General features: G+C 40.2%; 2 protein-coding genes and 1 long non-coding RNA gene across 6 annotated transcripts in view; 1 reads left to right on the top strand and 2 right to left on the bottom strand.

Annotated features, from left to right (window-relative positions):
• LOC138027207 (uncharacterized) overlaps positions 1–21,745 on the top strand; it is a 107,779-nt gene extending 86,034 nt beyond the window's left edge. Inside the window, exon 2 of the long non-coding RNA XR_011127425.1 lies at positions 19,875–21,745. This is a non-coding gene — a long non-coding RNA (uncharacterized lncRNA). The remainder of the gene's footprint in view (positions 1–19,874) is intronic.
• LOC138027200 (threonine aspartase 1-like) lies at positions 77–15,035 on the bottom strand. 3 transcript variants are annotated; one of them, XM_068874743.1, is made up of 14 exons: positions 14,856–15,035; positions 14,560–14,627; positions 13,265–13,333; positions 12,254–12,374; positions 11,775–11,859; positions 10,005–10,084; positions 9,243–9,352; positions 7,280–7,393; positions 4,978–5,053; positions 4,089–4,152; positions 3,553–3,599; positions 2,829–2,909; positions 1,273–1,355; positions 77–723 (listed from the first exon to the last, which is right to left on the bottom strand). In XM_068874743.1, the coding sequence occupies exons 1-14, from the start codon at positions 14,932–14,934 to the stop codon at positions 643–645; spliced, it is 1,158 nt and encodes a 385-aa protein (XP_068730844.1). In that variant the 5' UTR covers positions 14,935–15,035; the 3' UTR covers positions 77–642. The 3 variants fall into 3 exon arrangements, with proteins under 3 accessions (XP_068730844.1, XP_068730845.1, XP_068730846.1); XM_068874744.1 differs by lacking the exon at positions 14,560–14,627 and having other exon boundaries at positions 14,856–14,994; XM_068874745.1 differs by lacking the exons at positions 14,560–14,627; positions 14,856–15,035 and adding an exon at positions 14,150–14,191.
• LOC138027198 (uncharacterized) overlaps positions 21,068–25,995 on the bottom strand; it is a 39,972-nt gene continuing 35,044 nt past the window's right edge. Inside the window, exons 16-18 of one of the 2 annotated variants that reach the window (XM_068874740.1) lie at positions 24,217–24,259; positions 23,771–23,836; positions 21,068–22,404 (exon numbers count right to left, since the gene is read on the bottom strand). In XM_068874740.1, the coding sequence (XP_068730841.1) occupies positions 22,399–22,404; positions 23,771–23,836; positions 24,217–24,259 (115 nt within the window). In that variant the 3' untranslated portion in view covers positions 21,068–22,398. Of the gene's footprint in view, positions 22,405–23,770; positions 23,840–24,216; positions 24,260–25,995 lie in introns of both variants that reach the window. The other variant, XM_068874739.1, reaches the window with a different exon arrangement.

Raw genomic sequence — 25,995 nt, 5'->3', positions numbered from 1 at the left:
CGATGGCGAATCAAGCACGAACGTTGTTGATATCATCTAAACAAGAAACCAAGAAATATTCACACTTTTCCAAATCTAACGCACCATCTTTGTCTTTCCTTTATGTCGGCTCCTGAATGATAACTTTGATAATTACAAAGCGCAAATTGCGCTCTGTGGTAAACCAAGTTGATTTGATCAGAGACTGACAGCATTAACTTGTCACCGTAAGGTGTCATGGATGTGTCTCTTGTTTGGATCCCTGAGCTCGCCGTCAAGTGGTTGGAGTATGTTGCTTTCCCACGCCTTCCCCGGGTACTGTGGTCTCCCCTCTCATCAAAATCAACAGTTAATGTGATCTGTCTTAACACAAAATGGCTTGATTTTCTGTCTCGTCAGTTCGCAGAGCAATTGTGGTTGACTATAGAAGCTCCAAAGGGGAGAGACTTAAATACGGTAATACATAACAATACCGGTCGCGCAAGAACGACCCAGATTCTGAAACTGTGCAACAGCAATAAAAGGACCTCTTCTTTGTTCAAGCCCTTCCCATCAAGCCCCTTGTCTTATTTTGCTTCTCCGCCGAGAAATGAGTTCGAAACCACGAGACAAGGAAACGCCTAATCATGCATGTTTCGCTTCACGCATGTTGTCATTAGCGTGCTATCGAAGAGGCATTCTGTAAACTGCTCCTTCAACTATCAATGGCACTTGTTGTCCAGTCTGCAAACGGGACATTCGCACCTTTAACAGGAAGAGAGCAAATATTTGTCATCAGTTAAAGCGCTTGATGGAAACGTTACATAACTTTGTCCTTCATACATTAAAGAAATATTCCAAAACAATAACATCAATCGTTTTAGAAATTCAGTGCTAGTTTTGTACCCCATATGAATTATGTGAGCGTTAGCCCTACTAATGGAAATGGGCCCACACAAGGACAGAGAAAAACTCTGCACACGGACTCTCCACGCGGTTAATTGTTGCCGTCGAGTGGCGCGCAGTCAACAGCTGTTGACCGGAATCTCAATCTGAAAGTGGGGTGCCTGTGGACTAGCTCACGACTAGTTTGGTAGCCACGTGCCCCAAATACAAAAATTTACATTTTCTGCTTGTCGACAATCAATCGAATCCAAAACGCCTTGCGCTGAATTTTATGAAAACTAACGTGTGCATGTTAATATTGCATGAAGAATCAGATTTACAACAGCGTACAAAAGAAAAATACCTTCAAGAAAATTTGTTTATGCCGTTTTAGCCAACGCACTAAATAAAGTAGTGTGACTGCTCTACCTTAGGCTTGGTGTCTTGTTCTGCCATGAAGCCAATACACATGCTCTGTGTCGTGTGACCCCAAACCAGATCCGCGGTGTAGCCTGCATAAACCGAACAGCAGCAGTTTTAGATACGATTAACACGACCCTAGAAATTACAAACAGCGATGGAAACATTGCCCAAGGGCCTCCAAACACTCTTGTTTGGTACTAACCTCGCACGCTGATATTTTCTGTTCCGTCAATCCATTCCTATTATCATTTTCTTTGGGAAGGAAAGAGTGCGTGACGAGCATTGCGGCTCGGGGATACTCGGAAAAATTCCGAGTGCTCTTTTGTACGAGTGGAACCTACGACCTTCAGATTACTAGTTAGGATACTCTACCACTGACGATATTTTTTTATTGGTTGATGTTGACTCGGGGATACTCGGAAAAAATGCCGATTACTATTTCGGATGCTCTACCACTGAACAAGTCCTAAACAAGTCCTAGTATGAGGCAAGTCATAGCTCGCGCGAGTCATAAGGGAATCTTTGCTTACATCTGTGTTGACATTTTGTTTTTGCTCGCAAAAGGCACTGCACTATTTACAAATTGACTTCAAAAGGTAAAAGATCTTGATCTTACTTAAATCTCTAATCTTAAAGTGCACCTAATCTCAAAGAATCGTCTTTGCAAAAGTGAAATGTCTAACATATATTTTACCTTTGGTTCCCATGGTCCCATGGCCGAGGTAGCGCGAGGTATGAGTCTATTCCTTCGATGACGTCAAGAACTAATTTACATTCATTTGCCAAAGTTCTTTCAAAACTATAGTGCAAAGTAGTTTATGACGTCATCGAAGGAATACGTTCATGCCTCTCACCGTGAGAGGCTGCCTCGGCCATGGGACAACGATTGCCAGCATCTTTCTCTCACATACCTTATGAAGGACATTAAAACGTAAAATCTACAGAAACAAAGGTAAAGTATATATTAACTTTTGCTTAAGCGTTTTAGTTTTGATAACGATCCAGCCATCAAAAACTGATAAATTGTTGGGTGGCAAAAGCGATAATGATCCCATATATTCTTTGTCAAATTTTGAATTTTCAAAGTATCATTGCTCAAGGAATATCGCTTTCAAATTTTAAGAGACAGCTCATTCTGCAATTCTGCATTTTTAATGTTCAGTACTTTTTTCGTGCCTGACTGATTAGAAAACGATAGCCTAGCCTTATGCCAACGAGATAAGAAAATGTAAACAAAGATTCTTTTATTTTAAAAAATGAGGTGACCGCGTGACCTTGTGACATCCAAGCGAAAACCTCATTATTCAAATGAACGCCATCCAGGATTACACCCCTCACCAATTCAAAGAGGCCATATCTGTCAGGGGTGGCTTTTTGGTGCTTGTAGGGTTCACAGTTAAGATTGTTTTGTATTTGCTTGAAAGCCTTTTATGCTGGACGAATTACCCAGCTAATGAAGTTTAACTTCGTACAGCCGTAGTTTGGGCAATCTGTATGAACATCATTCAACGCTAAAAGGTTTCGTCATGATTTGGACAAATAAGAACGAAATGATGACAAACCATCGCATCCTTGTTCTCCTTCCACGCGCAGCAGTAAAACTCCCCCTAACTTTTCCTTTACGGACGAAAGGACATTCGCACCTGAAATGACACGACGGTAACACAACAATAGAAGTTCTAAGCATTCCGTCACTATTGTTTATCGAAAAGCCTATTACCACACAACTACAAAGGTGTACAGGCGGTGTTGGACCATATTTTTTCGCGTAACTTGTCGAGTTTCAAGAAAAACTTCACAGTGTGAAGGTACCACAAAATAAAGCAGCTTTCAGCTGAACATCAAAGACGACTTGAGCAATTGCCACTCGAACACTAATGAACTTTACGTAAGTGTATTAGCGCTCACGCACTAATAGACCAAATCGGGTGACTCAATGTTGTATCCCAAATATTTAACAATTAGACCCGTAGCCCGCAAGGGCTACGGGTCAATAGCCCATGAGGTGAAGCCGAATGGGCTATTGACCGGTGGCCCTTGAGGGCGAAGGGTCTAATTGTTTTAGTAACACCCAACTAGTTGGACAGAAAAGGCAATAATAAAGTTACTAATGGAAGTTAAAGAAATATTTATTTGGGAATAAAACGAAAGAAAGCGTCACTCTTTTCGCTACTCGAGGACTATTACTAATAGTCCTCTAGTAGCGTAGCCAATGAGGATTTGCATTAGTCCACTAGTTGGGTGATACTAATGGCAATTATCACAATTAAAGATTGCAGATCTTACCTAAAAACTTCTCGGCGAGGCCCTCGTGAACGGCTGAAACAGCATCTCTAAAATGTAAAAAACGAACTTACAGAGTTTTATCACTTGGCAAAGTCCCTTTTGACTTACAGGGCTGGGGCTGTGTCACGCCAATGAACTTAATTTTGTGTAGCTTACCACTTACTCGGCCCTGACTCATTACGCAACTTAACGTTAACCTAGAAATTACTTTTACACAACACAAGTCAAAACTTCGTGACGAAAAAAATGTTTGCGGAGCATTCAAAATTTAAGCTACAAACAACACAGATACACTTTGAAAAACAGTTGAGCTGAACAGTTTTCAAAAACCCCAATTACCGCCTGAATTTTTCAGGTGTCTATAAAGTGACAATTGCTGAAATTGTCCAGTTAAGCGCGAAGATCAGTTCTATCTTTCGTCTACAAACCGCGATTCAATTATATACATTTCTTTCACTCAGTCTGAACAACTATCTTTTATTATCTATGAGACAAAAAAATGTTACAATATTAGGACCTATCGTGTCACAGCGCACCTTTTTAATGCCAAACTGGCACACTCTTTTGCCAGCAATGTCTTCATCAAATGCTCTCCACAACCTACACGTTGAAGCATAAAGAGATAATTGCCGAATAATTTCTCGCTGTTAAACCACCAATGATATTTCAAGGGTCTTTGGTATTCTTTTCTGAAACGCGCAACAAATATCTGTGTTGTCCTCCACCTCATGCATTAGAAGACTATACTGGTTTTAAAACAATTCACAATTCATTTGTTGCAGTAAGAAAGCCCTAATGGTCTACTAACGAGTCGACTAGAATGTACAGCAGTCTTGTCTTTCGAAGTATTCGCAAACTTGACTTTTTTCGCATTTCAAACTGACGGACCCTGGTGAATGCTCTTATTAGGCTGTGAAGGCTGAGTACTACAGTTTCATGGATTTGGACTGGCCAAACAAATTGATTTTATCTACACCACTACCCCGAGGCCACCACCCCTACTAGTGCTCGTTTTTGTCCTTAGTGTTCTGAACTAGTGCGTTACACCAAACACTCACAATTTTCGATACGTTGCTTATTTAATTCTCGTGTTATTCTCTGATATTACAGTGTACTCTGATCACGTCCTCCCCCCTTTCTCTCTCCCTCTCCCTCCCACCCCCACCCCCCCCCCCCCCTCTCTCTCTCTCTCTCATTTCCTTTTTAATTCACGTCTCGTATATCAAAATGTCAATCAGTAAAGAAACTAAATCAAAGGTCACATCCGGTCAACAAATGAAAATAACGCAACGACAGTTCAGGGCATTTAAGTAAAAGCGCGTGACAAATAGAGAACTATATTCCCAACTATATTTCGCGATTTGAGGGCAATTTTCTTACCCACATGCTTTAATGTCTACTTGCATTTCTACTTTTCAACCAAACCTGATGTGCAGCAAGCCACTCCTACTTGATTGACATCAAGGCTTGTTGCCCAGCAACCACTGCCATACATAGCTGCCTGAAGAGTAGATAGTAATATGTAACACACTCAAATTGTCGCAACTTTAAAAAAAAAACAGACTACTACCTGATCTTTTAAAGAGAAATAAACGATTAAATCTCAAAGTCACAATGTACAAGCTTGTCTATTTTTTTAGTGAGAATATATTGAATACAGCCCATGAGAATATGAGCCACAAGTACTGAGGAACTCAACAGACAGCAGGGTTGACACAGTGGTAAGAGCATTCGCCTCCCACCAATGGTGATTTGACTTGCTGTACAATAATATTGGGAAGAGAAGAGCACATGTACTCAGTTAGATATGATTGGTGCACTATTATTATTATTATTATTATTATTATTATTATTACTATTAGTGTTATTATTATTATCATTACTTTGCATTCGACGAGAGTTACTGAAATTTAAATTGACCAATCAGAATTCTGCCAGCGGGAAAAACTGTGCTTTCAGACGTCACATCAATTGTTTGCAATTAAAGGGCCAGAAAACCAATGAAAAGATTTTGTAGCAACTTTTTTGTCACCAAACTTTGGCCCCAAAACTGGGTTGCCAGCAAGCAGCGATTTGAACATCAGCTGTTGTGCTTTGGCTGTTATTTGAGCTTTTTCTAACTAATTTAAGATGAATTCAGTCTAGTATTTTGGAATAAAGTGTAAGAAGACGTCAAAACTGTATTGATAATGTATTTACTTGTGCAAAAGACTTTGATTGCCTCCTTTCGACAAGGTAGATCGCCAATAAAGTCTTGTACGCACAGAACTGCACCGTTTCCAGTGAAAGGGCAAAGGATTGACAGGATAGCACAGTTTTGACTGCCGTGCGCACTGCGGGCGTGGGTTTCGTATGCACGGTAGTAGTAATAGCAACACTAGTAGTACTAGCCGTGGTGGTAGTGGTAGTGGTAGTGGCAGTGGCAGTGGCAGTGAAGTGGCAGTAGTAGTCACGGTGGTAGTGGTAGTGGTAGTGGTAGTGGCAGTGGCAGTAGTAGTGGTAGTGGCAGTGGTAATGGCAGTGGTAATGGCAGCAGAAGTGGCAGTAGTAGTGGTAGTGGTAGTGGTAGTGGTAGTGGTAGTGGCACTGGTAATGGCAGTGGCAGTGGCAGTGGCAGTGGTAGTGGCAGTGGCAATGGTGATGGCAGTAGTAGTGGTAGTGGTAGTGGCACTGGTAATGGCAGCAGCAGTGGCAGCAGTAATGGTAGTGGCAGTGGCAGTGACAGAGGTAGTGGTAGTGGTAATGGCAGTGGCAGTAAAAGTGGTAGTGGCAGTGGTAACAGCAGTGACAGTGGCAGTAGTACTGGTAGTGGTAGTAGTAGTGGCACTGAAAATGGCAGTGGAAGTGGCAGTGGCAGTTGAAGTTGTGGCAGTGGCAGTGACAGTGGTAATGATAACGGAAGCGGTAGTGGTGGTGGTGGTGGTAATAATAATAATACTTATAACAATAATACATCCAAAAGATCCCGGGCAACAGCCAAATCAAAGGCTTTATCCATCAAATAGACACATCCTAACACTAGGAACATTAGGATTGGGTCCAGTTATTATGCTCCATCACAGTTTCATATTAAAAAAAACTCATAAAAATAATAGTAATAATAATAATAATAATAATAATACCAGTAATAATAACTGCTATTTACCCAGGAAGCTCTACTTACTTGAATGCGGCTTTCAAAGCGGTCCTGCATCCAACTGAATTTGAATTTAGAAATGTTGGTTTTGAGTAAAGGGGAAAACCAGAGAGCCTCTCTCGGAGCAGAGTTAAGAACCAACAACAAACTTAAGCCACATATGGCCATGAGCTTGGAATCAAACCCGGGCAATCACCACTATGCCATCCCTGCCCCATTAGTAGTAGTGGTAGTGATGGTAGTACAGGTAGTAGTATTGTAAGTGGAACTCATGCTACTTTTTCAACCAATCAGACCCAATGATAAAACCAAAGCAAAGGGAAAACAGACTGGGTCATGCTAATAAAAAAAGACCTACATGTTGAAACCTTGCTGGAAATACATTTTGTCTTAAAAAAGGTCCTTGAATTTACTGTATCCTTTCCTAAGGAATTTAATGGTCCATCCTTAGCCTCAAACAGCTCTTAATTAATCAGATGAACTATTTCTCTTAATTAATCAGATGAACTATTTCTGGCATTACTGGCCAAAATTATAAAACTAGTCTAAACCAGGACTTGATTTTATCTATTACTTTTGGAGTGAACTTACCTGTCCTATACGACCAGGTGTCTTATACAACACACCACCACTAGACACCCCAGCACAAAGATTTCCTCTTGTGTCCATACACAGAGCTCCCACTGTGTCCAGGGTCTCACTTTCCTAAAGGATTAATCACAGATTCTAATGATCATTTTTTCCGGAGAAAATCATGAAATCTGCAGAATTGCTAAATTAAGTTCCACAACTGTACTTATGGCAACGCTGATTTATTCCCAACATAAAATCAAAATATTCAATTGCAGCATGACTATTCCATGGGTGGAGGATACGGGGTGAGAGGTAGGGGGTGAAGGGTACTATAGCTGAAACCCAAACCTTTACAAAAATCCTAACCTTAGGCCTAGTCATTATCTAAAGCATAGTGTTTAGGCCTAAGGTTAGCATTTTTGTAAAAGTTTAGGTTGTTTCAGCTATTGTACCCTTCACCTCTACCCCCACCCCCTACTTCTTACCCCCCTACCCCCCACCCCCAGAATAGTCATGCCGTTCAATTGCACCATACAACTCATTCCAAAACTCAGTCATTGAATGATAAAATAATAATATTTATTATTGAACTCGGTTATGGCAAAATATTATGATTTGTCAGTGTCTTGCAGATCAATTATTTGCCTCAGTCTTCGCCTTTGGCTAATAATTGATCTGCTCGCCATTGACAAATCACGATATTTTGCTCAACCTCGTCCAATAATTGTTAATTATTAATTATTACTGTTATTAGTATTACTATTGTCATCATCATCATGATCAATGCAATTTAGTCTGGTCTATTGTCTGTGGGAGTGGGTGACAACAAGGCACCCTAGGGAGCATTTTCCATTTACAAAAAATTTCCATCAGGTGAAAAACGTGTTCCATTTAACTCAGTTCCATTCGCCGCCTAGTGATTGCGATTTTACGCGCCAAATTTTAAAAATGTGGCTGTAAATAGCCTGGAAGTGGTAAGACTTTTCAAAAGTTGTAAATGGAACACAAATTTCCATCGGAAAGTTTCCAACGGGAAAACAGGGGTGCTTACCATTTAGCCAAATAATCCGGATAGAATGATCGTTGCATAAAGGTAAGCGATTTTCTGAATTTAATGACCAACCGGATGAGAATGGTGCTTACCATTTACTACACAGCATTCCATCCCGCATAGTTTACTCGATCTTGTGAGAAAGGGCCTGGAAATGGAAGGTTCTCGCAAATGGAAAGGGCATTTCGCGAATTCCATTCCGAACGGAAAAAGAGGACTACCTCTGGAGGTTGTCCACAATTTCCGAAAAGATTTTCCGGAAAATTGCCTTTCCATTTGACCTCAAACCGAAATTTCCGGATTATTTGGCTAAATGGTAAGCACCCCAGGACTTCCTTTTCAGAATTTCCGTTTATCCGGAAATTTTCAAGTGGAACGAACCAAAAACGTGTGTTCCATTTACATTTCTTGGTAAATGGAAAACGCCCCCTGCATCTTAGGCCTCTCTCCTGTGTCCCCATAGAGACAACACATTGTTCAATAGCCTTGCTGTTCTCGGTAAAATCTACGGTGTGGCCCACTAAATTTGGAATTTTGATAAAACATTCTCTAGCAAGTTTCTTAATGTCATTTATGTTACATAAACTTGTAAGACCGTTTGAATCTTGCAAGCAACTTATTTCAAAAAGCCAAGGAAATTTATTCTTTTTTTTTTTTTGATGCGGCAATCTTTGTAGCAGTTGAAACTTCCGCTTAACTTGAACTGGTTCCCTTTCCTGCATGCCTGATTACCTCAGAGATATAATAAATATCTTACTTACCTCATTTTCTCGGTCAGTACTTAAAGTTACAAATCGTCGTCTTTTTCCATCGATTTATGGCCTGCATGCTTCACGCTTGCTCCATAAATCGACAGAAAAACACTCGGTCCATAACTTAAAGCTTGTCAGAGACTAACTAAAGAAATGATACAAATCATTTTCAACTTACATTTGATATATTACAGAGATTGTCAAGTTGACAGGGTCTATGGAAATCATCAGAATTTATTGACACCTGCAGCCTTTCCCTGCACTTCTTCCAAGTTTGGAAACTCCTTTCTTGCACAGAAGGAAAAAAAATTATTGTGGTAATAAGTGTTTGGTTCCATCATAACACAACATCTTGTAGGGTCAATAAAACTCTCCTTGGAAATTAGAGATTGCATAGGAAAGCAAAAGAAGTTACAGCATAATTATAGAGGACGCTTTAATATGCACAACTATTTGGCAATAACAATGATTTCGATAAGCCTTCCATTACAATGAGTACCAGTGTTACTGGGGTCAAGTCGTAAATTTAACAGGATTGGAGTGACAATTAACCATCCCGGCTGTAAGCTATTGAAATGGAGCCTTTGGGTTGCCTTTGACTGCAGTCCGCCTCTTAAAGGACCTTAAGAGCTATGATAGTTCTACATCAAGCATGTTCTTGTGCCTAAGGATTACAAGTAATAGAGTAATAGAGACTGTTATTGTTAATTAGGGAAAGTACATTGAAATAGTGAGAAAAGCTCTACTAAGAAAGACTCAGAGTACTGATGAGCAGATAAAAACCACCTCTAACTTGTATTAAACACGAGTGATCAAAAGGTAAACGCATCCTCACAACTTGCTTTTACAGTGTTTTCCCACCTTCACACTAAAACAATACCATGCCCTGAAACCCAAACTTGTTCCTTCACATTATTTATCAGCAGTTGAAAACTCTTGCCTGTAATTAAATCTTTATCAAGACAACCACTGAAACCATGTTTCAATGCCCAATTTAAAGCTCCTTCACCTGCAAGAAAGCTAAAAGATAAAATCAATAATAAAACTAAAATTAACATTTTATCAATAAATCCCAAGCCTTTGAAACTATCAGATGCCTCAAATCAATCACAACACATCCGGAATGATCTTTCAAAAAACCCTTCAACCGACCAGACACCACATCTAAACAACCATAATAATAATAATAATAATAATAATATTATTATTATTATTATATTATTATTTATTTATATTATTATTATTATTATTATTATTGTTATTATTATTGTTGTTTAGGTGTGGTGTCTAGTCGGTTGAAGGGTTATTATTATTGGCTTCGGGCGCGTGAGAAAATTATTATTATTATTATTATTATTATTATTATTATTATTATTATTATGGTTGTTTAGGTGTGGTGTCTGGTCGGTTGAAGGGTTATTATTACTGGCTTCGGGCGAGTGAGAAAAATTACCCGGTTCCCTGGCCGGGCGCTCTGGCTTATTGTATTATTGTATTATTGTATTATTGTATTATTGTAAATTTTAATATGCTGGTGGTTACAGTTTACGAAACCTCTCAGAAAATGCTTTTTCTTCTTATGAAACAATCGGTTCAAAGACCGTTCCACATGATTTCACATGTAACATATAATCCTAGACTTTGCACGTGACGGCAGGAGATGGAGAGAGAGAGAGAGAGAGAGAGAGAGAGAGAGAGAGAGATGGATGAAGATCTTGCTGCCTTGTTGATCTCATACAATTAATTAATTAATTCAGGCAACCAACTTAGAGGGCTGGGAACCCCAGCTGAAATGTTTGGGAGCCCACAGGGCTCCCTGAAATTTTCCTTAGAGCACAGCCTTGCTAATGAATTATACAAATTATCATTCATGAATCTAACTGCCCACAGAAACATTAAGTACAGTATTCTGGTCATATTACCCTCTAAACAAAAGGTCAAACGTTACCCCAATTAGTATCCTCTATCTGAACAATATTACGAAAATGGCTTTTTACAATTTAAAAACTGCTTGCTTGCTTGCCTGCCTACCTGTCTAATGCTTTATTCTTAACATTTTGTTGTTGTTTGTTAGATATTGGAGAATCCTATGAGATACTGGTAGCACAGGTATTGTACTTACAATGGCCTGCCTACAGCTTATCACTGTAAAATAATACCCACACAGTTCACAGCTCATGCTGTATTTATTAAATTGAGGCCCTTAAAGTGGTACTAGGATCAAAAAATCAATTTTTTTCCTTTGGATTTCAAAACTACGTTAACTTAACTCCCTGAATAAGTGACCAAAGTTCTAGGCCCTGATTTCAAAGAGACACTTGTTTAGTTTAACTGGAATTTTCCTACTTAATGGTCTGCCATAATTACTAACTTTAAAATCTTGAGAGAGTTGGATCAAGGAGAAAATGATGTCAAATACTTGAACTAGTTGAAGAATGCAATGCGTTTGTACATAACTAAATTAACATGCACCATGGAAGTTTCCGGCTTTCAGATTTTTAAATTCATGTTTGGCATACATAACAAACGCTGTCTAACACCAGATGATTTTACTTGTCAATGGGGACCCCCTTAGGGGATGAATGGGTTAAGTTAGAGTTTCACATTTCACTGTCAAGTTTCATTCAAGATGGTTGAACCCAGATTTTGATGTTGTCTTGCATGCTAGCTTTGCGCCTTGAAGGGCCTTATATTAACGGTATATGCACACCTTGGTGGGATGAGACCCAACATTGATGGCCCTCGAATTTCTTCATTCATCAGTCTGCAAGCTACTTGAATTGGATTTCTTATGCCTATGAATTGAAACAAATAAATGCAAAAAGTTGTAGCTACATGTACGATACACAACACGACTCTTCTTGTCTTGCACGGTTAAATTCACAGGATTCAAGGTTCTTTCTTTTGTTATTACCATTTACAAGTTGAGCATAGAACGTTAATTGACAGAAACTGGAATTGATGATAAAGACAGGGAAAAGAGGAATTATATAGAAAAGACAAGAAAAGGAAATGCACATGTATAATGACTGTAAGCCCAGATGCTTTCAAGATGATCACTACATAGACTAACAAAGATTTTATGTTACATTTTTACAGTACAGAGTTTACAAATTAACCTAAGTAACATATAAATGAGTCCACTTATGTGTACAAAAGATGCACCGTTCATTTCAGTTCATTTTTGACCTTTTAAACCACCAACTGCTCCAAACCCGGAAGAGTGGCCATCCATTATGCTTGCATCACACTCCACAGTCCCGGATCTCGTTAAGTTAGAGCCCACACCTGCATTAGTACAAGGAAGGTCCTGAAATTTAAATATAAATACCGGTAATAATATTATTATTATTAATAACAATAATTATAGTCAAAATAGTAATCATAAAAACACTAGTTAATACTAAAAATGACAATAACAATGATGCTAATGCTAACAATATTATTATCATTATTATGCTAACAATAACAATGATAATAACTATTTATTGCAACAAACAGGCTGGCAGTGAGACCTTTGCTGGAACAGCCACTGTGGCTGTACCTCCAACTCACAAACTTTAACCACATAAGAAAGCAAATTGTGGAATTAAACGTACAATCTTGGACAAAACTTTTGTGAAAAATTCCCACTCACAAAAAATGTTTATTGGTCCCCACACCCCCCCCCCCCCCTCCTCCCTAATATGAAAGTTGATAATATGGTGCAAAATACCACGCAAGTGGGGTATTACTAAACCATGATTCAGCAAAACGAAATTCCAAAACACCGAAACAAGACTTAAATTTGTACCCAGATTGAGCACTGAGACACCCACGACTGGAGACCACGCCTACCTTCTTTGCAGATGCCACAAAATTCTTAACAATACCAACATCTGCTAAATTTGTTATCTTGTAAGCTTCAGTGTTCGAGAAAAAACGGTACCTCTAGAAAATAGCTGTTTCGGTGTTTCATGGTTTAATAATTCCTCTGCAAGCCTTGGCTGTTTGTAAACCAACATTGGATTAGGAGGTGTAGGGTAAGGAAATCTCTCATCACACAGACAAATTTTGGAATGAGCATTCTATGATGGTGTGTCACATTTTCCCAATGAGTTTTGTCCAAGAGAGAGAGCTCTTGTCATTGTGACAACCCTGGGCTCCCAATGCTGATCATACTTCCCACAACCATACTGTCTTACAAAATTCAAAAGATACCTCTAAGGTTGTTATTGCGACAGAGATAACTTCTCTTGCTGACAGTCCACTTTTCAAAGCCTTCATTGCCTGAAATGTGATTGAACAGTGGTTGAATTAGATAATTATGTCATGAGATGCATGGTAATTAGATGCATATCAATTTCAGTAGGCGTCATGAAGTGTTCCCAGCCTCTTCTCCCCAAAGTCAGCGTCACTTAGTTGCAGGAATAAAGATGTCACAAATTGCCCTCCCATCGCTGCTCCTCAAATAAAGATAAACAGCTAGTGAATTTACCCTAATCTTGTTGGAAATATGTTGCAAATGCTTAACAGAACACTTGTGTTGCTTAACAAAATCAGGCATCAGGCCTCAGTTGATAATTCACTATCCAATGGACAAATACTAGTAAAACCAATAATATTGAGTTATCCAGTGGATAGCTGCACTATCCACCCTTCGAACAACTGGCGCCACACCAGTATCACTGTAATTCTCAGCTTAGCATTTTGTCATAGATATGAAGTTGGCTAGAGTAAAGCTTTCAAATGTTAAGAAAAAAAATTATTGGCTTGTATATTTTTGTCAGCTAGCATGGCAAATAGAAGCCCTGGTTAGGGTAATGGAGAATTGGGTATTTAATTAAGGGTATGTAGGTAAGCAACTTGTTGTATCGCATGGTCTGGATAGTACTGATTCACAGATCAACAGAACAGAAACTCAGCCCACATGTGTGAAGGCTTGTGGTGTATGAGGCCACCTAAGCAGAAACAGCCATAAGTCAAAAGGACTTTGCCGAGTGCTGGAGCTTGTAGATGTAGATGTAGATGTAGAAATGAGTTATGACAAGAGACAAGAGGCCGACTGAAAGTCAAAGTCAGCCCAAAAGGCTCCTACTTCATTACCTTTACCGTAAATTACGGCAGGGGTGGGCGCTACTCCAATTCCGTCAGGTGATGACAGGAATAGTTCTTTCGGCGAGTCTAAAACACAGGTCACAGTAAATGTCACTGTGCTACAGATAAAATATATATAAACAACACCAAAAGTGTTTCCTAGCCTAAAGCACTTGACTACAAAAATGTCGTCTAGGGGAAACTTTTGTATTTTGGCTTAGTTGTCATCATCAGTGGAGCCACTAGTCTTGACCTGTGTTTTACATCCACCATAGTTTATAAACCATTTCGAAGGTTTTGGCAATCAGGGAACCCCATTTAATTTTAAAGAAGTATTTTTCTTCAATAAAATTCTTCTCTCCAACCCCTATCTGGAAAGAATATTAAGGCACCCATAGGATTAATACTCTAATAAGTACCGTTAAACAGGCAGTTTTGCAGGCTTCCTTGTATTCAGATTCATTTGAGATGGAATGAAATCCAGCTCCTGGATTCGAAAAAAAAAAATGTTATGTGTTCATACTGGTCATGTGTTTTTCTATCCAAATCGAACCATGTATAATTTTAGGCCTAGTTGGGCGTAAGGCTAGCATTAGGTGGGTTGTTTTTAGCCCTTGTCTGCAGTCTGTAATTTTACAAAGTCTGTTGGTCAAATTGTTTTACTAAAATACTAGCGCTAGCGTAAAAACTCCTCTCTAGGTTTTGAAAACTTTACCGACGTGAACTGCGACAAATCCTAAGCCAAGTTGGAGACTGCGTGCTTCCATGTCCTCTTTTACTTCAGAAGGCTTCATCAGTCTGATTCGATCAAGGACTCGAACAAAATTGAGCAATGGAAGTCGCTGCTCTCTAACATTTTTAACGCCATGAAAAACGCCATGTCCGCCATCTTGGTTGTGACTATCGCGGGCTCGTTGAACCTCTAGGGGTCGGGACGAGACGGGCAAAATTTGAGCTGCAAATGAAGATATCACTTGACGTCAGACAGTCATCAAAAACCAGGATTTGATTTGAGTTGATTTGATGTCTCCCATTGGTAGAGTAAGGAGCCCATAACCAACATTTTATCTCCAACATTTTATCTGTGTAGTAAAAGGCATTTTCACAAATAGAGCTATTTTTAGACCAGTTCTTAAATGAGATTTGGCTTTCACGAGTGACCAGTCTCAATCGCATGGGAAATAATTTCTCAAGCAAGACTTGTGGTTAGCTAGAAAAGGCTTCTTTCCCTGGAGAATCAAGCTAAAAATAACTCGGTCTGTAAAAACGCTCTTCCACAAATACAATGAAATTGTACGTTCCTGGACTTGGGCTCCTGTTTGAGTTCATTTGTTCGTCAGTATAAGCTACAAAGAAGGGATACATGTTTTTTTTTTCAAATGTTAGCCGTGTAGCACTTTCATTTCAACAGAAGTGACTGTTCAGAATGTGACATGAAAATCTTGGGTGAAGAGAAAAATTGTGACCACGGTTGGAGACCATTTTCGAATTCTCACGGTTGGACTGGATCTAGCATGAAATAGAGGCTAATGCGGGAAAATTAAGGTGGCTCAAACCAGTTTCAACACTTGTAAAAAACGTTCTTCGTTCTTATTACAAGGATCGACACTACAACACTGAACAGCAATGTTATGGTACCATATCAAAGACCAATTATTGTCAAAATAGATTCGGTCATTTTTGTGACGGGAAAAGTTACCGTGCCAGAACGGGAAAGCCCTGCAACACTTAAGAGCGCACCTTAATTTGTGTGTGAAAAGATTTGCCCGCATTAGCCTCCATTTCATGCTAGATCCAGTCCAGCCGTGAGAATTGGAAAATGGGCTATAGGAAACGCGATCTCCGGACTAGGTCAGAAAGAAGTAGGATGTGGAAATTTTGAGGTACCATTTCGCGGCAAAGAAAACGAACAGGTTTTTTTTTCCTCTGTCCTCTTGTGGGACTTTTCCATTGCTAGGGTTACTGCGTTCAGATGGTACCGAAATATTGGAATACATAGCACTTTAAGTAAAGTTACACCAGGGAAGGTCATTTCCGTGTAGCCTATTGACTTTGAAACAAAATGATTATTGTAGTACAAGTTGGGAGTAAAGTATTGTAGTACAAGTTGACCGTAAACTAAGGGTTACAGAAACTACGATTCTTTTTTTTTTGTGAGTGAAAAGCTGGCCGTAGGTTTGCAGGGTAATCAAACAAGAAAAACGGAATCAACTTTCATGACTTGAGACGCCTTCTGTTTGTTTCTTTTAACTTCATTCAAGTGTCAAGTGTATTTAGCGCTGCTAAGGCACTAACTGGGGACATTGTACAGGAATCAAGTCAAATTAAATCAAATCGACCGTCATAGAGCGGTTTTCAATTGAGTGTCGAAAGTAATGAGCGAATTGCATTGCTTTTGCATTACGTCACTCAGTGATTGGTTCAAAGTCATCGCGCCACTTTTTCAACCAATCAGAAGTGAAACCAAAACCAATCGTGGCTCGCGCGTGCATATTTTCCCGCGCTTTGTGTCGGCTACGTATAATTACTTCGAGTTTTGATTGGTTTGCCGGATTGTAAGGAAAACCAATGATCTGTTTGAAAGCTACCTATAGGAGTGGTTGTGGCGTTGGCAATACAAAAGAGAGTCATTTGGAGACACCATTGGGTATATTGCTGATCTCTACAATGTGCGATAAAACGCAAAACCCCACTGTATGCACCGTTCGTGACCCTGAAAATGGCCGTGCTTAATACAGGAAAGAAAGAAAACAGACACTTTGCGGTGCATCCGTGAATTCGCAAACAGAAAGAATGGCAAGTCTACGGGAAAAAAGAGGAGGTAGGCATATGATTTTTGATTACCTTTATTTTGTTTGTTTGTTTGGGAGTCTGATCCCTACAAAGTTGACTTAAAACTCCAATTTTTTCTCTTACTTTAGCAACGAAGAATGCCTATTTCAGTCGCAAAATCGACCGGTTTTTTTAAATCAATATGACTTAACACCCGGGGAAAGGACTTCAACATTTGCTTCAACAATCCGTACGATTTTATTGAGCGATGTTTACTGCTGGGACGGTCAATCGGTTTCAACACGTCATCAACATATAATTCAACAAAGCTTCACCAGAGGCCTAGTATTCAGTCCCAGGCTGCAGCCGCGGTTGTTGCTATGGATACGGACATGGATACTTCATTGAGAGACGGACTAGTGCGCACGCGCATACCCAACAATGTTGAAAGAGGAGGGCAAATGGCTTTATCTTTATTCAACAATCGCGATAGCAATAGAATGTTGAATGGTTGTCGACGCAACGTTTAGACGCTTTTAAACTTATTCAATATCCATTCAACTTCGATTCAACATGTTTCAACACGGTTGAAATGGGGAGGAGGGAGGGGAGGGGGGGGAACGAATGGTTTTTAACATCGCTGTTTAACAAAATCGAACGGATGTTGGAGCCGTTTCAGTGCCTGGGACTTCAGCCAAAAAATATATAAGAAGCGCCGCAGTCCCAAACGACGTCTTCATCGCTATTGTTTTCATAAAACAAAAATGTCATAGGGACCTGTGCGGAAATCTTGCCGGAATGGCTAATTCTACAAACATATGCTTTATTTATGTTACCACAATTGGGCGAAGCGGAAAATACCATAATTACAAAGGTCCCGAGGGAAAGGAAAAAAAATGCTTATGCAAAATTTGGGTGGACAAACAAACAGTATAATGGTATTTTCCGCTTCGGCCAATTATCGTTTAAGTCAGTTTATAAACCTTATTTATAAATAAATTAAAGTTAAGGTGACAATCATGACCTCTGCAAGGGATATGCAATAGACTACTTCGAAGATATGGCGGCCATTTTGATTCCTATTGTTAAAAGAAAGTATATTATGAGATGATCAGGGGAGCACAATTAATATGTATTTGCTCTCTGGGTATTCTATAATAGCTATCAATATCATTCAAAATGGCCGCCGTATCGTCGAAGTTGTCTATTGGACCAAGCCTAGTGTCCGTTATCTGTTACAGAGCGACCTTCACTCACGTGAACGTCACGCCATGCACCTTATTATCAAATCACATTCTATGCGCTACATGTTTAACGACTGGTAGGCAAAAGTCCCTAACATTTGCTACTGTGTTATTCCAGTTCGGTCCTTAAAACACTTCAGCTCAGAAGCATCTACACTGAAATTCTCCCCCTTCCCGACCTCTTTTCATCCCCAGTGCAACAGTCACACTCGTTTTTGACATATTGCATCCCAGGTCATGTTATGGGCAATTAGTTAGTTGTAAACTATTTGTGGTTTACCTTCGGCTCCCAGGCCTGATTAGACATTCCCCTTGCTTTGCCTCTGTGCACTTCTTTTCACACCTTACAAGAGTTTTCCGGTTTCAGCGTGATAGAGCGCCTTTCGTATGTCCTTGAAAAAGTGTTCGCAATTTGTTTCACGGATCAATGTTTGGCAAGATCAAAACAAAGCTTCTCATTATTCCCGCCAAGGAAACAGTTCGATTGTCCAATCACATTACTGCATAAATCAAATGACGTCAAAGCGAAATGCCGATCGCTTTCCAGAAAGTTCCATGGAGAGATGACGTTTTTGCATCCGCGTTCGCCAAGCCAATGAAAATTCGCGCTCGTTTGTTTTTGTTCGATAAGCCAGTTAAACGTTTTGCATTCTTGTTTACATTCTGTTTTTACGTTTATTTTTCAAGGTCATATGAAAGTCGCTCTAAGACCCTTCTCCGTTCAGTTTGCGGTCTTTTCACACCCTTTGCTCAGATAGTGTCTTGTTGTCGTAAGGAAGTGTTACTTTAAGACCATTTCAGTATGGGAGCTGAAGGCTTACCTGTCAAGCCTCTAATTACGTTGTTAACGGTTCACCAGATAATATTTGTTACAGTTACAGTTAAGGAGCTATTTTAACATGGACTCATACAGTGTTGGCATGTCATTGACATTGGATTTCTAATATCAAGGGTTAAATCCCCTTTTGCGCATTGTATAATAATGATTTAGTCAATCATGTGAAATAAACTAGGGGTGGGAATGAAGCGCTCCTCACAGGTCCCCTTTAATCTTTGCCCCATAGACTCACGGTACTAGGCCCCCCGGGTCACGTGCCTTTCGAGCACGGTAACCATTCATGTCCAATACACCCAATCTGAGTCGGATCCTCTAACTCGGGTCGAGTTGACCCGTCTTGGCTAATACGGGTCGTGTCAGATCGCACGAAACACAAACTTTCCCGTTCTTAAAGCAGGCACACGAACATGATAATTTCTGTACCATGCGAGTCGGGTCGACTCGACCCGTTTTTACGTTCGTTGATCCGTCTCACCGGAAGTCAGGTTGCAAGTGACAAAGATAACACGCATTCTTGGTTTACAACCACGTGATAAGGCGGCCATGTTGGATGGCAATACAATAGATGGTTTTCAATCACGTGATAAGACGGCCATGTTCGTGCACAAAACAATAGCAAATTATGGCTAATGTTTTGCATAATAACAGAGTCAAATTCCCAAAAGACTTTATTCTCTATTGTTCTGTGCACCAACATAGCTGCTGTGACGTCAGGTGAAAACCACCTATACAATTTCTTTTCGCAGAATTTGTCTAATAATAAAGTTTAATTCCCAGCGGGGACAAAGGTTGTTGTTCTTGCCATCCAAAATGGCCGCCGTGATGTCAGATACAAACCATCAATCGACTCGATTGGACTCGACCCGTCACCGGAAGTCAGGACAGACCAAAGAGAAAGTATTGATATATAAACCCTCCTCGTTAAACCATGCACAGGACAATGAGAGTTTCTGTGTCAGCCAGGTCGGTTTGACCCACGCTGTGTTTACGACAGCGATTCTTTTTGTTCGCACACGCAAATGACCGAACCTGAACCATTTTGTTGACTCGTTTCAGGAACGCCGATTCTTCTTACTGAAAGTTAAGTCGCAAGAGACAAGATAACTGGAACTTCGGTTGTTTTTAAAGCCCTGCGAGAACCACCCTGCCAGCATAGCCTTTCTTAACTCGACGAGAAAGAAAGGACTCTGCAGAAATCGAGTTAAGTCTTTATTGAGTATGCGCAAGCCGTTCCTTGGAGACGTTTCAGAGACTCTCGATTGCACTCCTAGACGCCATATTGATTTTCGCGCTGAAGGCTCGATTTTGACCTTCGCCTTGTCATAAATATGTGACCAGCCCAGAAACTTGAGCTATGGCGACTTAAAAGACTTGTTCGTCCTCTGACGAGTTTTAGAGAGGCTCTGCTCTCTGGGTCTGCGAGAATGGAATTATACCTAAGAACGAAACTACTTGCAGTATTCGATACTACTGGCCCCAGACTAGTATTCGAAATAACTGGCCCCAAGAGGTGTCATTGTGTGCCTACAGATGCACACGACCTTGAGGCGTGTAACTTTCAACTCTTCTCCTTGGAATAAAGCTAAGGCTTTTAGGACACCAATTTTATGCCCAAATATGGTCAAAACTTAGATCGAAGTTGAACGTGCGGGAAAATACACGAGCTACGTTACATTCAAATTAGGAAATTTTCAAACTCAAAAAACCCCAGCTCTGAAACAGAGTTAAACTCTTCAAGGTCATGAGTTTCTAATGCCTATGAACGGCCACGTTTCTCGACGACTGCATGCGACTATTTCGTTATTTTTCCTGTTCTCCAGTTTGTGCGAAAAAGCTTGTCTAAGTTATCAATGTTGACTTCCCTAGTAAAGCGGTACGTATATGTTGCGAAGGGGAGGACGTTGTCAGTTTCAAGCGGCAGAGGCCAGAAAGTGATAGCATTTTCGTAAGCAAAGTGGAGAGCTTTTCTTTTCTGTTTCCGGATGTTGTCTCTGGTATGATACCAAAGGTTTCAACAGTTCAGCGTTAAATGTTAGAAACCCATGGGCACTATATTGATTTCAAAACGTGAAGTCTTATATACTTAATTCTTTAATAAACCATTGCTCACTTTGCCAGATTAGCGCAATTATTGCTAGACTGATATTAACTGTACACCAGTCCGCTTATAAACCCAACAAACTACCGTGACAATAATTACGGCACTAGACATTCCTATAGTTACTGTGAAGGTAGTGTTCTTACAATACAAATGCTTTGCCAAAATTTGCTCAATGGTTACAAACAGTGCAATTAACTTTCCTGAGCAACTAGTTTTACTTTACTTACTGAGAACCATAAGACTCAAGAACAGCAAAATCCAATCGATTATGCTATCCAAATTTGAATCGATGAAAAGCAACCCCAAGTACGGAAACAGTATGATACCATCCATGAAAATTACATCCCATTTCTTACTTTCTTCTTTTTGGCAAACAGTAAATCTTGAACAGTGTGTTATGCAGTGTTGAATGTTGAAATAGAGCGTTCAACATGTTGCATGTTGTTGAACGAAATAGAGAGGAGTTCTACTCCGTTCAACAAGTTGCTTCTTATTGAATAGCGCTAACCAATTGTTTTCCAGTCTCGCGTTCACTTGATTTGGAAGGCTAAATATGGCGACCGCAGCATGTGATGGTGAAGATTCATCTCAATTTGAATGGAACCAAGGCCAACAAGGCTTGCAGCACACAATGACAAGAACCTTTCGTCATCCGCCATTTCCAAATTTGCCGCCAAAAATGGAAAGAATTCTTAATTCGCGTTCGACAAAAGTTGAATGTCTTCATAGCCATTCAACAAGTCACACCATTGTCACGATGTTGTGCCGCGTGTCACCAGCTTTAGTCTCTCACAAACCGACTTCCCGTAAGACGGACCGACTTTTGGAGAGACGAATCCCAGTCGGGTCGAGTCGGATCGACTCGGACCGACAGGTACACACAAATCGATCGGATCGAGCCCACCCGCCACCATGAGACTCAGATTGGGTGCATTGAACAACCCTTACGGTTACCATAGAAACCAGGGGGCGCAACCACAGAGAGGATAAGGACTTCTCATGTGAGGGATTGTAACCCTCTGGAGAGGATTGTAACGTCACATTGCCAACATGTTGTCATGGCCTTGGGGATTGTAATCCCTTGGAGAGGACCACGACCTGTCCTTGCCGGGCAACGTAGTTAACCTGCCTTTTCATGACCTGCTAACGGACTGCTTCATCTCCTACCTCATTACCCTACAAATTGTTGTTTGTTACACTTGTTGTCATTGGTTGGGAACATTAATGTTAATCACAGTCATTAAAATTGTGACGTTTTACTTGCAGGTGACCGATTTTCCTCTGTTTCATCTGCCTGATAGCTTTAACCCTAAAGGGCGAAAAAAAAAAAACATTCATTACATAAAAAGTACACGGTTTAAAAGTTTTAGGGAAATAACTTTGCACAATTGTAAGTCTGTCTCGGTAATCCCGAGCGTTAGCCCCTCGTCAGAAAACTACATTGGCACGAGCGGTTTCAGAGTAAAAACATAGAATGGAAGGTTCACATGTGTAGGCCCACGTTGTCATTGCATTGCCACGTTGTCGTTGTCAGGGAGCTTAAGCACGCGCGTTTTTGAGACGCGGACGGCAACCGGAAGTGAGCTGTTTTCCCTATTAATTTTTCCGGTTGCCATCCGCGGCTCAAAAACGTCACGTGCTTAAACTCCCTAATAGCTACCTGTGGACCCGTCCACCTGTAAATAATTTAGAAATTCAAGAAATAAATATGTTGTTGTTGTATAAAATCTGTGAGACACCACTGTCCTGGCACGCGAAATGTTCTCTCCCGGTTGCCGTCCGCGTCCCAAAAACGCGCGTGTTCAAGCTCGCTATTAATTAAAACCTCGTTGTTACGCACAGTACCGCACAAATATGAACTTAAATGCGTGCCGCACGCACAGCACCTCCTCTTCAGGGCTACCTCAAGAATTTTTGAGATATAGACAACTAAAGACGAAATATAGGGTGTTTTTGGAGAGCTTTCAAGTTGCCATGGTAACCTATTCCGTCACAATAGTGGGAGCATTTTGTTAAGCAATAATTCAGGTGTTTCATATGGTACCACAACATTGATGCTAAGTGATACAGTGTTGTAGTCGTAAGTAACCCTTCCAATAAGAATATCTCTTAAAGTGGTGAAACTGGCTCGAGCCACCTTAAGCAATATTTTGAAGTTCGTTTGTTGTTTATTGTTTTATTGTATGCTTTTTATCAGTGTCTTGAAAGGCTATTTTTGAGGCAATACATAATTCTCGTACAAAAAAAATTGAACATAAGAAACTCACTCCGACCCCCGACCCCTCCCTCTTCACTCTACTAATAGAAAATTAATGTGACAAGACAGAGCCCCAAATCTCAACTGGATTGTCCAGAAGATAGCTTTCGTGAACACCCGGGAAGGACAAATCATAAATAAAAAAACCGTATTCATAAATGGCGACCAAGACATTATTCTTTTGTCTTTGTGCTAATCAACCTCACTAGCCTCACTTTGGAGCAAAAATTCTTTTGAATTTTGTTCGCGCTAACGAGGCTAGTGAGGACGATTAACATAAAGACAAAAGAATAATTACTTAGCCGCCATTTATGATGGATATGGTCTAAGTAGATAGAAACTTAGGATTTGCGATGATGAATTTTCGATTTCGGCCGTGTTGATCCGCTTTAACCGAACAACCCGTGTTTAGCCTAACCTTTATCATAAAAATCCCTTCAGTACTACTTGTTAGGTAATTTTCCTTCGTATCTTGCAAGGCCACCTGCTGAAAAATGAAGAACAGATCCTGTAAGGACATTTAAGTGAGACTGAATTATATGATGGGTTATTTGCAATTTACGGGATAGAACTAATTAGTGAGTATCACCGATAGGAATCTCGAGTATCTCGAGATGCGCAGAACGTATGCGCAATAACAATATTAAGCACCGTTCTTAAGAAAAATAACCGTGTATCATTGTACTCAGAATAGAAGCCAGTAAGAGTTGTGTTCGGGTTTGAATATCGTTTGTTATATTTTTTCTGGCCCTTGTCGTTGGAAGGGTGTTCTGAAATCTTTATAGTCTAATGATCACAAATTAATTAAATTGCCAAGACTGGCTTCCATTAGCCGAATAATTTTTAAAACACTCCTTCCAGTACCTCCTTAAGTGCGTAAATTTCCCTCCGTTGCTGAAGGTTGTACCTGGTGAAAAATGCAGTACAGATCCTGTGAGGACAATAAATTACTGTATGATGAGGAATTTGCGATATACGGAATAACCAGGATCGAAGCAAGTGGAATAATCCAACAGGACCTTGTATTTGTTGAGCTTGAACTGTATTACGCCTAAACTTGGGTGTATTTTGGTTATTTCTATTTTTGTTGTTTGGGCTACCTGGAACCTTCTTGCACGACGCAAGTGCGTTTCTCTTTTTACTGAGTTTCGGCGCAAAAATGTAAGTAAAATTTTGTGTATCGTTTTAAGGAGTTTTCTTTCAGTCCATTCGTGTGTATTAATAATCGTTTCTTGTTTAATGTTTGATCCTCTTATCCGCCTTCGTACATCATTTTGAATTGCAATATCATCGTATCGTGGTCAGAGCACGGTTACATCATCGTAGTCTTTCATCAATAAACGCATTGAAAAAAAACTGTGTCACCTCAGCAGATTATACCCGCTCGTTAAGTGATATCTCTTGAAAAGTTCGCGGACCGACCCATTCCAAAAACGCTCGATATCTTTTAGTGTGGGTATATCGCGAACGGTGTGTGCATTTTTGTATGCATGTGGTTTGAGCGTAAGACGCCATATTCGTGCTTACTTTCAACGATGCCACTTTTGCTCAACGCCACTTTTGCTGGTTGGCTTAGACTTCGCGCATGCGCTGTACAAGAATTCGCCTTGGTTAACTTTGTGTTTGCGCTTTGTGACTGAGCGCGAAAAAGAAAAGATCAAATTTAACTTCGAGAATTTCCCCTGGAAATCCCGAGTAATAATCGTCGAACATTATCTTCAGAATAGAAACCTATCAAAATAACCGGTTCTGATCGGTCACAATACGGACGCAGTGTGGCCCAGTGGTTAGGGCGCTTGCCTTGAAATCTGGAGATCGCGGGCTCAAGACCCACTCTGACCACTCGTTGAATTTGATCCTGGTAATCCCTGGTTCAACTTCCCAGCTGTACTTGTAAAGTGTAAATAGCCAACTGGTTTGCCTCCGGCCAGTTGGGATTCTTAACAGTTGTTGTTCTGTTCCGTCGTTTGGTTGTGTTTCATTGGCCCTGAAAAGCCCCACCGGAGAGCGGTCAATTAAGTATGTATTGTATTGTACGGTAAAAAAACGTAAAGCTGAAAGACAACGATTTTGCAACAACTTTGAAGCCGATGATGTCGTAAAATACTGAGAAAGCAATTGATGGCTCCAAGTAGCACAAAGTGAGCAAAATAGAAATAACATGTGCTTCCTTCTTGGGTGACGCACCAAGAACGAGGCACATATGCGGACGCCTAACCCACGCTGCAGTATGACTGGAATCCTGGAACAGGACCAGCACATAGTAGGAGAGCGTCCCAGGACTTAAACACAAAAGTTATCAAACAAATGAAAGATACTAGTTCCATTAAGTAACTGTTCCCTTCCAATAGATTAACCAACGCTACTTATTTGTTGGTCCTTAAAAGAAAACTCTAAACAGAACAGGCCTGTCCCGATTGCTATATAAAAATTGCGGTGACATTGTTCCAAAAATGGCAGAAAACTCAACAAATAGCGCTCTCAATTTAGAAATACAGTAGTGTTGAAGAGTTCTTAAAAACTGAGAAACATTCCCTCGGAGATGTTCTGATAAGTATGCCTATCTTTTACGATAGAATTCGCCTTCCGTCGTTTAGAAATGATCATACAACTAAAACATCAATGTTTTATAACAAGAGACGC

The sequence above is a fragment of the Montipora capricornis genome, chromosome 12 (assembly GCF_036669925.1).
Source record: "Montipora capricornis isolate CH-2021 chromosome 12, ASM3666992v2, whole genome shotgun sequence".
Lineage (NCBI taxonomy): Eukaryota > Metazoa > Cnidaria > Anthozoa > Scleractinia > Acroporidae > Montipora > Montipora capricornis.
The sequence above is the reverse complement of the archived record's forward strand: the minus strand, read 5'-3'. Positions and strand labels throughout refer to the sequence as shown.

What these genes read in the sequence shown, in the direction of transcription:
- LOC138027200 (XM_068874743.1), bottom strand. Translation starts at nt 14,934, where the DNA reads ATGAAGCCTTCTGAAGTAAAAGAGGACATGGAAGCACGCAGTCTCCAA. An exon ending in AGCAGTTGGTGGTTTAAAAG is followed by an intron (nt 11,860 to 12,253) that starts GTCAAAAATGAA and finishes TTCAATTCATAG; the next exon opens with GCATAAGAAATCCAATTCAA. An exon ending in CCTCGCCGAGAAGTTTTTAG is followed by an intron (nt 2,910 to 3,552) that starts GTAAGATCTGCA and finishes GTGTCATTTCAG; the next exon opens with GTGCGAATGTCCTTTCGTCC.